The sequence below is a fragment of the Lolium perenne genome, chromosome 5 (assembly GCF_019359855.2).
Source record: "Lolium perenne isolate Kyuss_39 chromosome 5, Kyuss_2.0, whole genome shotgun sequence".
NCBI classification, from domain to species: domain Eukaryota; kingdom Viridiplantae; phylum Streptophyta; class Magnoliopsida; order Poales; family Poaceae; genus Lolium; species Lolium perenne.
Genome location: NC_067248.2, coordinates 110177474 through 110188759, shown reverse-complemented (window position 1 = coordinate 110188759; position 11286 = coordinate 110177474). Strand labels below are relative to the sequence as shown.

The window sequence follows — 11286 nt, the reverse complement described above, 5'->3', positions numbered from 1 at the left end:
GCGTTCTCAAATGCATCTTCCCCACCTTGCGATGCGATCCGTCGTCCCTCTACGAGGCCACACATCTTCTGCCACAGAATCTGCATTCCACGACCACCCGCGCGCCTATACTGCTTACATTAGCCCTATTAACATATTAATCCCACGAGAACAGACTTCCCACGCTTCACCTGTTCTGACACCGAAAGTTAACGTTTCTACCTGAATCCAACTCTAGGAAGCCCTTTGCCTCCCGGAAACAGCCCTGCACAAGTTCGTACCATGATGATGTATACTACGTAAATACACGAGGATGCAGGTAGAGTGAATTACCAGAGAGCTTCTTTGATGCCTGCGTTCTCCGGATCCAGCTTCAAGGCCTTGACAAGGGCGGCAGAAGCGCTGGCGTGATCCTAACACACGAGCAAGGATCAGATCAATAATGCCTGTCGGTAAGCTAAGAGTGCATGTGAAGCCGACACCGAAAATAAAGTTGTGACGACATGGATGATATCAGTCTAAACCTCTGAATTTAGTTTCTGGCATATCACCTGAAGCAGGCGGAAGGCCATTCCCTGACGGTAGTAGCTTTTCGCCCAGTTAGGCTGCATCCTGGTGCAGGTCTGGGCGTCTGCGAGAGCCTGGTCGCCAACACCGATGCGCAGCCAACATACGCTCCTGTCTGAATATAAGGTGGCGTCGGTGTCGGTCCAATCGAACTTCATTGCCTACAGGTGGCAGTAATTGTTTTTAAAATTCAGAATTCGGAGATAGATATATATGAGGCATGTGATTTGGGGATAAATTTTGCAAGGATACGGTGCAACAACTTTGTATTCGATTTGAGACTGCCAGGAAAGGAAAAAATAAGCTCTTCTAGCGTCTAATGCTTTTTTCTTACAGAAATCAACAACAGAATATATAGGAGTTACCCTGCTGTACAAAAGTATGGCCTCATCATAGTCCTTCCTTTTGACCGCCGTGTACCCGAGCTCTTTCAGTTCATCTTTCCTGCTACAAGAGGCTTGTATCACCTAAACAAAACAGAAATACTTTTAAGTACCCCTGAAATGATGATAAATAGTGCGAGTCAACAGAAATATGACACACCCTCTCCTTGTAGGCCACTGAATCTACATATCTCACTATGCCGTGAATACTCCAGTCAAGGATCATTGGATGGCGTCGAGTCACAGGAAGCAGAACTTGAACGACTTCCGTTTCAGCATGGGCTGCGGCAACTTCTATCGGTAACCTACCAAGCTGTTATAAGACATGAAAGCCATCAGCTGCTAGGATTGCAAAAGAAGAATAAAATTACAGTAAAATAAGCCTTGAGGTCATATGTGTTTGATTGATGAGAATACAAAATGTGCTCACTTCATCAAGAGTGTTCGGATCTGCTCCAGCCTCCAGCAAGCACTTGACAAATGGGAGAGTGCCACGCCGGCTGCACGCTGAGAACAAAGGGGTTGTTCCGCTGAATCCACCAGCGTTAACATCAGCCCCAGCCTAGCTAAAGATTTCCAGATTAGAATAGCTTTAGCTAATTGGGAAATTTGATAAGTACTAGTACACAATTCATGCTGGAATGAATCCCATGAAACTCCGGCGTGTTTTAAGCTTGGCCATATATAGCCCCGAAAAAGGTGCAAGATCATTCATGACAGGGCAAAGAACAACTAGACGTGCAATGCGATGAAAATACAAATCATTTTTGCATAAGACAATGTAATGCAGCACCTGTATGAGTAGCTTCATGCATTCTAACGATCCACCGACGAGGGAGGAAGCCAACGGTGTGAAGTAGAGATTTGCAACCTTATTTGGCTGTGAAAATTGGAAACATAATAATATGTGAGCAGCAGCATTGTTGTATGCTCGGAATGTGGAACCCATCCGGGCAGCGGGCATACATCGGCGCCGTGGCGCAGCAGGATGGCGATGATGTCCGGGTGCGCCCGTGTTGCGGCGACCTGCAGCGCCGTGCCCCGGGGTGTTGCCGCGCCCGTGTCGGCGCCTCTGTGCAGGAGCAGCATCGCCAGCCCGCGATCCCCTGCGGCACAGACGACAGCGCCGGTTCGTCAGCCTCGCTCGTAAGCGCGTCAATTCTACAAACAGGAATACGGCCGGAACGTACCGTTATAGGCGGCCCAGTGGAGCGGGGTCTCGCCGGTGGAGTCCGGCGCACGGGGGTCGGCGCCGCGCTCCAGGAGGTAGGCCGCCGTCGAGGTGTGGCCGAACGTTGCCGCCAGGAGCAGCGGCGTGTCGCCGCAAGGGGAGCGGGCGTCGACGGGGAAGCCGAGGTCCTGGACCAGGAAGCAGCAGACCTCCGTCCTGCCGTTCGCCGCCGCCAGGTGCAGCGCCCCGCGGTCACATTCGCCAGCGCCCTTGCCCAGCTCTGCCGCCATCCCTGCATGTCCGACGGAACCTCAGATGAGTGCAGTAAGACGACAGAATCCGGTGAAAGCATTCCGGGCCGTATGTACCGGTAAGGAGGTCGAGGTCGCCCTCCATGGCGGCGTGTAGGAACGCGTGGCGGTGCTGCCCCTGGTCTTCCCACGTGTCCACCATGATGACATCGACGCCTACAATACAGGAGTATCTCACAGAACGCAAATCCCAGATAAAAAAACAAGGAAACGGATGTTGAATCCCTGGCACATACAGAACAGACCTGATGCGGTAGCGCTGCACGACCGTGGAGGCAGCGGCGCCGCCGAGGACGAGGGTGAGCACGCTGCCGGGCGCATGTCCTTTGTCAGAGCTCGTTTGTTCTGCTCTCTGCGTAGGCGGAGATTGAGAGGAGAGGAGGTTAATGGCGTCTCGGAAACTGTAGCCGGCTAGCCGCTCTCGGCGGTGCGCTGCGCACTAGAGCCGATGGGACATGATACTTACAGCAATTCCATTAGTGTAGCCAGCTGCTGGCTATAAGAGCAATTCCAATAGTATAGCCGGTTGTTAGCTATAAGCAAGATGTCATGTCATCTATAGCCAATATATAGCCAACAAGTACAATAGTTGGCTATAAAAATGTACTACTTTTTCAATGGATGACCCACCTTCATTCACACACCTTGCCTAGGAGCACGTGCTAGAGCTAGCTCTTGCATAAGAGCCCACTCACATTCTCTCTCCTCTTCTCTCTCCTCCAACTAGACACAAATATATTATTTTAATCCTTGTAGCCTGCTGACTAGGCCTTATTGTACTTGCTCTAACACGAGTGTCATGTCATCTATAGCTAACTTACAGCCAACATATACAATAGTGAGCTATAAAAATGTAGTACTTTATCAATGTATGGCCCACTATTTACTCTCACAAAGTGCCTAGGAGCACGTGCTAGAGCTAGCTCTTGCATAAGAGCCCACTCTCCTTCTCTCTCCTCCTATCTCTCCTCCAAGTAAGCAATAATATAGTATTTTAATCCTTATAGCCAGCTGACTAGGATTTATTGTACTTGCTCTTAGAGCATCTTCAGTCGCGTCCTCCAAACCGTCCCCCAAATTCCAGAGCCCTGACTTTTTGCAGTCCACTACTACTTATTTTCGTCAGCCCAGATCTAAAAAGAAGCGATTGATACTTTGCCCTAAAAATCTCGTGATCTCTCAGTTCGTGTTCCCGAGAGCGTTTTCCACGACGTTTCGACTGGAGTTACGTTCGGCTATTCCGCGTCGTGCCGGCATGCGCGTGGCCGCGTGCCCGCCCCCTCCTGAATTCTGATCGGCTGATCCAATCCTTCCTCCTGGTGGGCGACCCAGCATCATCAGCCGATCAGCTGATCAACCGATCATGATCAGGTACGTTACCTACCAATTACCAAATACCGATATAGCATAGTAGCATTGGAGCCATGGCTGAACTTTGCTGTTGTTTTAGTTGAGAAACCTCTGATTAGTAGAGCTACCACACAACATAGTAGTCTGTAGTCAATAATTAGTCATGTACTTGATGCCTTATTTTATTATTTTGTTAAACATGAGAAATAATGAGAAGAACAAAGTGTCTATCTGGTGCTGAAAAGAAGAAGAAAAAGCAGAGATTAGATGCAGTAATTCAGTCTCAAAAGGGTGCTCTAGAAAAATTTGTCGTGAAAAAGTCCCAAAAAATTCCAAAAATCAAAGTCTGGTTGCTAATGTTGATGATGGTCATGATGATAATGCAACAGACGTTGAGGTTCATACTGCAGAATTTGATGAAGATGATGATGGTAATAGTGGCGATGAACAAGATGATGCTAGCATTGATGATGAAGGTGATGATGCTAATGTTGATGATGTTAATGCCAATGATGAAGGTAATGATGCTAATACTGGTGTAGAAGATAATGATGCTATTGTTCATGATGAAACCAATACCTCTTTTCATCCTAATATATTTGATGCAAGATATTGGGATGGTCTTGATCCTAAAATCATTGACATTTTGCTTTAAAAGGGTCCTAAAAGAGACTTGTCTATTAAGCATGGTCCTAGAGACATATCTAGAAGGTTTTCTGGATCGGCATATAGTAGAGTTCTTCCAAATGGATAAACATGTGACACATAATGGCTTGTATACAGTAAAGAGCTTGACAAAATATTTTGTATTTGCTACAAGTTATTGAGAAAGGGGCTTGTGAGAGGATTGTTGGCAAATGAAGGTTTCAGTGACTGGATACATCTTAGCAGTAGACTTCAACAACATGAAACTACTAGATAACATGTAAAAAATGTGAGCACATGGTATGACTTGCGGATGAGGTTGCACAATAATCAAACAATTGATAAAGTTGCTCAGGGAGAACTTGAGAAGGAAATGGAGCATTGGAGAAAAGTTTTGTAGCAGGGGGGAGCAGCCATCGAAGGTGCGTGTCAGGGTTTCAACTCCCGATCATATATTTGTAAGGAGGTGGTGGTCTTGTGACCATGATCCAATGGGCTAACAACCTGGGGCACACACAACGTTATACAGGCTCTAACCCTGCGAATAGATCGCCGATAACATATGTACTTCCTGTTGGTTTATATTGGTTGGGGTGTGAGGTGCACGAGTGTTTTTCACGGGGTGTTGGCTTCCCGTGGCAAGGCGGATGGAGCTTGTCTGTCCTTTAATTTTGGGCAGAGAGCAAGCAAATGTATATGGTGTATGAAATCTTAAGTGTGAAGTTGGTTGGTGACATAGGCATCCCCAATGGGCCTGCCGAAGATGGTACCCGGGGTTTACTGAAGGCCCACGAGTCGAAGAATATGAAGTTCGGAAGCCCAGTTAATGTTAAGGAAGGTTAAAGTTGTGTTAAGAAATATAGAGACTTGTAATTTTATGGGACGGGTTAGAAACTCTCCCGGACTCTGTAATTTGTGTATTATGAATCTCTCGGCTCCGCCTCCTATATAAGGGGGAGTCGAGGGACAAAGAGAGGATCGAATCCATTGTCAACATAACCCTAGTTTTATAATCGTCGAGTACTTTTCGGCTGAAACCTTCGAGATCTACTTGCCCTCTACTTCCAACAAAACCCTAGTCTACAATACGTAGGCATTGATAAGTTAATACCTTATCAATTGGCGCCGACCGTGGGGATTAGAGGCGACAAGGAGCTGATCTCGATGGCACGTTCAAGATCGTCGACTTCGTCGGTAGCAAGCAACGCGATGGATCGAGGTAAACAGGTCGAAACTAATCTAGTCGATTTTGTTCCTCACCTGCCCTCCCGTTTGGATGCATATGTGTATCTGGAGGAGCCCATGGAGATGACGTTCGGACAATTCCGATTCTGCGTCGAGAAAGAGGGATCGTATCGTCTCGAAATTCCGATCTCGTCGGGATTATTAGCGGTCGATTCCGACTCTTCATCAGGCGAAGAAGAGATTTCGTCGCCACGCGTCATCAACACCATGGAAAGCGACAAGCTCGCCAAGATCTTTAGCGACATGTCCTTCGAGTCGTCTCCGGACTCTGATATAAGCAGCGACTCAGACAGCGTCGACAACTTCAATTTCGTCGACAGATCCATTGTTATTGGAAAGGTCTTCACCAATCTATACGATGGTGTCACCAATCCTGACAAAAATCAAAATTCAAAATATCATCAGATCTACGCAATTGAGGAAACAAACCGAGCAGAGCCGGAGACGTCAGAGGCTTTCGACGATGTGGGAAACCCATATGTTGATCCCGCTGATCTCAGGCGAGGTCTAGGCACTAAGTATGTTGGGCCTACACCACGTCTAAGGGTTCAGCTCCCGCAGGAAGCGTGGGACAGAGCCGCAAGAGCCATGGATGGTACAGAACCAATGACCACAACTGCTACGGCCGAAGAATTGCAAGCTTATCAATATAGACTCGCTTGTGTGAGCAGAGACTTAGAAAAACAGACAGCTGAACTAAATAGAAGAAAAGAGGTAGCTTCTGCATCAAGCAGGCGCAGGGCAGATCTAAGTCGACAATCAGGAAATTCGGGAGATAGTCACAGAGAAGCTCGAAGGCGAGCAAGATCTCGGCTGCAAAATATACCTGAAGCAGAGAGGGAGAATTTAGTTCAAAACCTCGACATGTCTTTTATGTCAATCGACACAAGGGAAATATTATCCCTAAGACACCGGAAGCTGGGTATATGGCAACGCAAGCTTTCATCCTTGCGTCCAGACCACCCCCTGGGGATCCGAGAGAAGCGTTGTATAACATGGCAATGGTAGGAGTTGGAGCCATGGGAACAGCGTTCGCAGCTACACCTCCCGAAGGAACTGCAAGGCAAAATAGTCCGCGACCCACCGCAGCAGTGCATGATCCACCGAGAGCAAGTGGAGCAAGAGATTCAGCGACTTAGGCAAGGGTGGATAGAGCGCGACAGGAAAGAAGGGAACCTCGGCATTCACCAGAAGTTGCTGAAGAAGATATGTGTGGACTTCCGTGTTTCACGAGACGAGTTCGACAAACTCGAGTCCCGTCAGGGTTTAAGTTGCCCGAAAATTTCAAAAAATTCGATGGTCTACAGGATCCCGAGGATTGGCTCGTTGATTACCTCGAGATGGTGAAGTTGATAGGCGGAACCAGGGCAACAGCCATGCAGAGCATCCAAGTACACTTGGGCGGAGCCGCACGATCTTGGATAAAGAAACATCCCCCAGGTTCCATCGACAGTTGGGACAGTTTTGAGGATGTCTTCGTGAAGAATTTCCGATCTACCTGCAAAAAACCCGCGTCATTAGAAGAGTTGAGGTCGTATAGACAGAGACATGATGAGTGATGACCCACAAGTATAGGGGGTGTATCGTAGTATCTTCGATAAGTAAGAATGTCGATCCCAACAAGGAGCAGAAGGTGTTGGCAGCAGTTTCGATGAAGGATTCACTGTAAATGCTCACAAACAAGTATTCAAGGGGTTTTGATGTAACAGATGAATAAGGTACGAGTAAGTAAAATGCGAGAGAAATAATTGCAGCGAGTGGCCCAATCCTTTTTAGCACAAAGGACAAGCCGGTTTGTTTACTTATAATGACCAAACGTTCTTGAGGACACACGGGGATTTTAGTCTAGTACTTTCGCTTCATGTGGCTTAATAATCTTCATTGTTTTGATAAGTGTTGTGTGGGTGAACCTATGCTAATGCATCGCCCTTCCTAGGACTAATACATACTTGTGATTATACCCCTTTCAAGCATCCGCAACTACAAGAAAGTAATTAAGATAAATCTAACCACAGCTTTAAACTCTGAGATCCTGCTATCCCTCTTGCATCGATATACTAACGGGGGCTCAGGTTTCTGTCACTCCGGCAATCCCGCAATTAGCAACCGAATACAAGATGCACTCCCCTAGGCCCATAAATGGTGAAGTGTCGTGTAGTCGACGTTCACACGACACCACTAGAAGAATGACACCACAACTTAAATATCATAACATTGAATATTACTCAACCATAATTCACTACTAGCATTTAGACTTCACCCATGTCCTCAAGAACTAAACGAACTACTCACGAGACATCATATGGAATACAATCAGAGGTGATATGATGATAAATAACAATCTGAACATAAACCTTGGTTCAATGGTTTCACTCAATAGCATCTATAACAAGTAGAGAATAATGCCGGGAGAGTTTCCCCTATCATACAATCAAGATTTAACCCAAATTGTTACAGCGGTGACGAGGTGCAGCGGTGGTGATGGCGGTGTAGATGGTGGAGATGATGATGATGATGATGGAGATGATGTCCCGCTCGATGACGATGGCGATGGCGTCGATTTCCCCCTCCGGGAGGGAATTTCCCCGGCGGATTCCTGCCCGCCGGAGAGCTCTTTTCTCTCTGGTGTTCTCCGCCCCGCGGAGGCGGCTGTAACCCTTCGTGAGGTCCTCTCTGTGGCTTAGGTTTTCGGGACGAAGGAGTACGCGAAGAAAAGGAGGCGAAAGAGGCTGTGGGGCCCCCAAACCACATGGTGGCGCGGCCAGGCCATGGGCCGCGCCGCCCTAGGGTCTGGGCCCACCTTGGCTCCTCTCTGCTCCCCCTTCTGGCTCCCTCCGTCATCTGGAAAAATAGGATTTTACGTGAAATTTCCTCCCACAGTTGATCTTCCGAAATATTGCGTTCTGACAGTGCTTTTTCCAGCAGAATCCTGGCTCCGGTGCTTGATCCCCCAATAATGATGAAACATGCAAAATAGATGAAATAACATAAGTATTGTGTCCCAATATGAAATATATCAATGAATAACAGCAAATTATGATACAAAATAGTGATGCAAATTGGACGTATCAACTCCCCCCAAGCTTAGACCTCGCTTGTCCCCAAGCGAAACTGAGCTCGATAAACAAGACCACATGTTTATGGAGTGAAGAGTCGATAAATAAAATACGGACAAGAAGCATCATATTCATTCACACAAGACATTTTAGTAAACAACTTCCTCATATAACTCTTCTTGAAATAAGTAAAGAGAAATCACAAGTAAAGGTGCATAAGAAATCATAGTTGGTGATGGCAAACTTTGTTCTTGGTCAGAGAACTACTAACGGATTGTACTTCTAAGCAAAGCTTTCATATTAGATTTTATAGCTGAGCCTTCATATTTAAGCATAACAATCTCCTCATAATCATTGATAACTTCAAAGTCATATTCATTCAGATAAAATTGGTACTAAACAAGAAAGTATAAAAGACATGATTAACTAAATCATAGCATAAATGATTGGTTCACATCAACTCAATTGCTGGCTTGAGATAGAGGGAAATAGGTTTACTGACTCAACATAAAAGTAAAAGACAGGCCCTTCGCAGAGGGAAGCAGGGATTAAATCATGTGCTAGAGCTTTTCAAGTTTTGAAATCATATAAAGAGCATAAAAGTAAGATTTTGAGCGGTGTTTGTTGTTGTCAACGAATGGTAGCGGGCACTCTAACCCCCTTGCCAAATGAACCTTCCAAGAGCGGCTCCCATGAGGGACGGCATCTCTACCAGCAAGGTAGATCATCCCCCTTCTCTTTTGTTTACACATGTATTTTAGTTTTAATAAGGATGACACTCCCCCCAACCTTGGCTTTCTCAATCCATGGCTAACCGAATCCTCGGGTGCCTTCCAACATTCACATACCATGGAGGAGTGTCTATTGCAAAATTAAGTTGCTTACTGATAAATCAGAGCAAAACATGTGAAGAGAATTATTAATGCAAGTTAATTGATTGGGGCTGGGAACCCCGTTGCCAGCTCTTATTGCAAAATTATTGGATAAGCGGATGTGCCGCTAGTCCATTGGTGAAAGTCCGCCCAACAAGATTGAAAGATAAAACACCACATACTTCCTCATGAGCTATAAAACATTGACACAAATAAGGAGTAGTAGTTTGAATAATTTAAAGGTAGCACATGAAGTATTTACTTGGAATGGCAGAAAATACCATGTAGTAGGTAGGTATGGTGGACACAAATGGCATAGGTTTGGTCTAAGGTTATGGATGTATGAGAAGCATTCCCTCTCAATACAGGTTTTTGGCTAGCAAGGTTTGATAGCAAGCATAAAGGTTGAGGGAACCAAACAAATATACATATGATAGAAACAATCATGCATCTTTCTCATAAGCACAAGCAATTTTAACTTAAGAATACTAAACTCATTGGCATAGAGATAATAGAGTGGTATATCTAAGTGTATTTCTCTCTTTAACTAAACATCAGGGTGTTGTTGCTATTGACCAATGCTAAGTTTGCCAAAACCAAATAGATTTACTTGATGCTCCCAAAGTGATATCAATACTAATGTCAAGAGTAATAATATAATGGAGATTGCAAACTAAAATAAGGTGTGAAAAAAGTAAATGATAAAACTTCTCATTAATATTCCATAACGATAACTCACACCAACGGATACATAGATAACCAACTATGAGAGATACTTCCACATTGCATACTATTCCATAAGATAACTTCCCTATTCATGATATGACACTACTTGATAGTAAAAGATAGAGGTAATGATGATGTGATACCGCGGCACTCCCCCAAGCTTGGAACAAACCAAGGGGATGCCAATACCGATGATGAATTACTCCTTCGGTGATGATGGCGATGGGTTCCTCTCGACAAGCTTCTTAACCAGCTCCTTTAAATCTTCAATCTCATAGGTGAGGTTGCGAATCATCTCCGAGTTGTGCTCAACGCGGCTCATAATCATGTCAGGTGGTGAATTCCAACTCTTAGAGTTGTTTCCCCATCCTTCATCTTCAGACTTCATCTCTCCTGCAATGTCAGAACGATCTATATCCCAATTACTTGGCAACACTACCTTGGGGGTCCTTTCAGTTTGACGATCATAGATTAGATTGCGGTAAGGGTTGTAATTGCTTGGAGAAGATGTCCTTGGAGCCAAGTAATGATGTGGAACCGCTCCTCCGGTAGCGATTCGCGCACTCCTCTTGATGTTGGATGGATTTGATATCACGCCAATACTTGCAACGGTGGCTCGCTGGTGTTCCTGCGGAGCTTCCTCCACTTCTTCCTCATCCTCTCTTGCGTCTTCTTCCTTCAGTTCCGGGTCTTGAATATTTTCCTTCAAAGGTCCCTTGTCCTTGTTGTTGGAGACCATGGTGCTTCTAGATCAAAACAAATCTGGCAGAAAACAGCTCGAAACAAAACACGACGAGAAAACGATATTACGGACCTCCAGGGGTCCGGGGGATTATATAGCAAAAAAATTCGCGACAAAAGGAAGGTTCCAGGCCGAAAACGAGTGGAAACGGGACGCCGAGGTGCCGTCACCATAGGTCGGCGCGGCCAGGGTGGGGCCCGCGCCGGCCTGTGGTGACGGGCCCTCGCGCGTCTTTTCCA

At 45.9% G+C, this 11286-nt stretch overlaps 1 protein-coding gene across 1 annotated transcript; it reads right to left on the bottom strand.

The window, feature by feature from the left end:
- Positions 1 to 203: 203 nt before the first annotated feature.
- LOC127304751 (uncharacterized) lies at positions 204 to 11044 on the bottom strand. The gene is made up of 12 exons (XM_071820849.1): positions 10909 to 11044; positions 10556 to 10698; positions 2469 to 2850; positions 2120 to 2392; positions 1896 to 2035; positions 1723 to 1809; positions 1360 to 1491; positions 1090 to 1242; positions 912 to 1013; positions 531 to 707; positions 313 to 392; positions 204 to 244 (listed from the first exon to the last, which is right to left on the bottom strand). Exons 1-12 carry the CDS (start codon positions 11042 to 11044, stop codon positions 214 to 216), a joined length of 1836 nt encoding a protein of 611 aa, XP_071676950.1. The 3' UTR covers positions 204 to 213.
- Between the last annotated feature and the right edge of the window lie 242 nt (positions 11045 to 11286).

What these genes read in the sequence shown, in the direction of transcription:
- LOC127304751 (XM_071820849.1), bottom strand. Translation starts at nt 11,044, where the DNA reads ATGGTCTCCAACAACAAGGACAAGGGACCTTTGAAGGAAAATATTCAA. An exon ending in CGACCTCGACCTCCTTACCG is followed by an intron (nt 2,393 to 2,468) that starts GTACATACGGCC and finishes TCGGACATGCAG; the next exon opens with GGATGGCGGCAGAGCTGGGC. An exon ending in CCATACTTTTGTACAGCAGG is followed by an intron (nt 708 to 911) that starts GTAACTCCTATA and finishes TGCCACCTGTAG; the next exon opens with GCAATGAAGTTCGATTGGAC.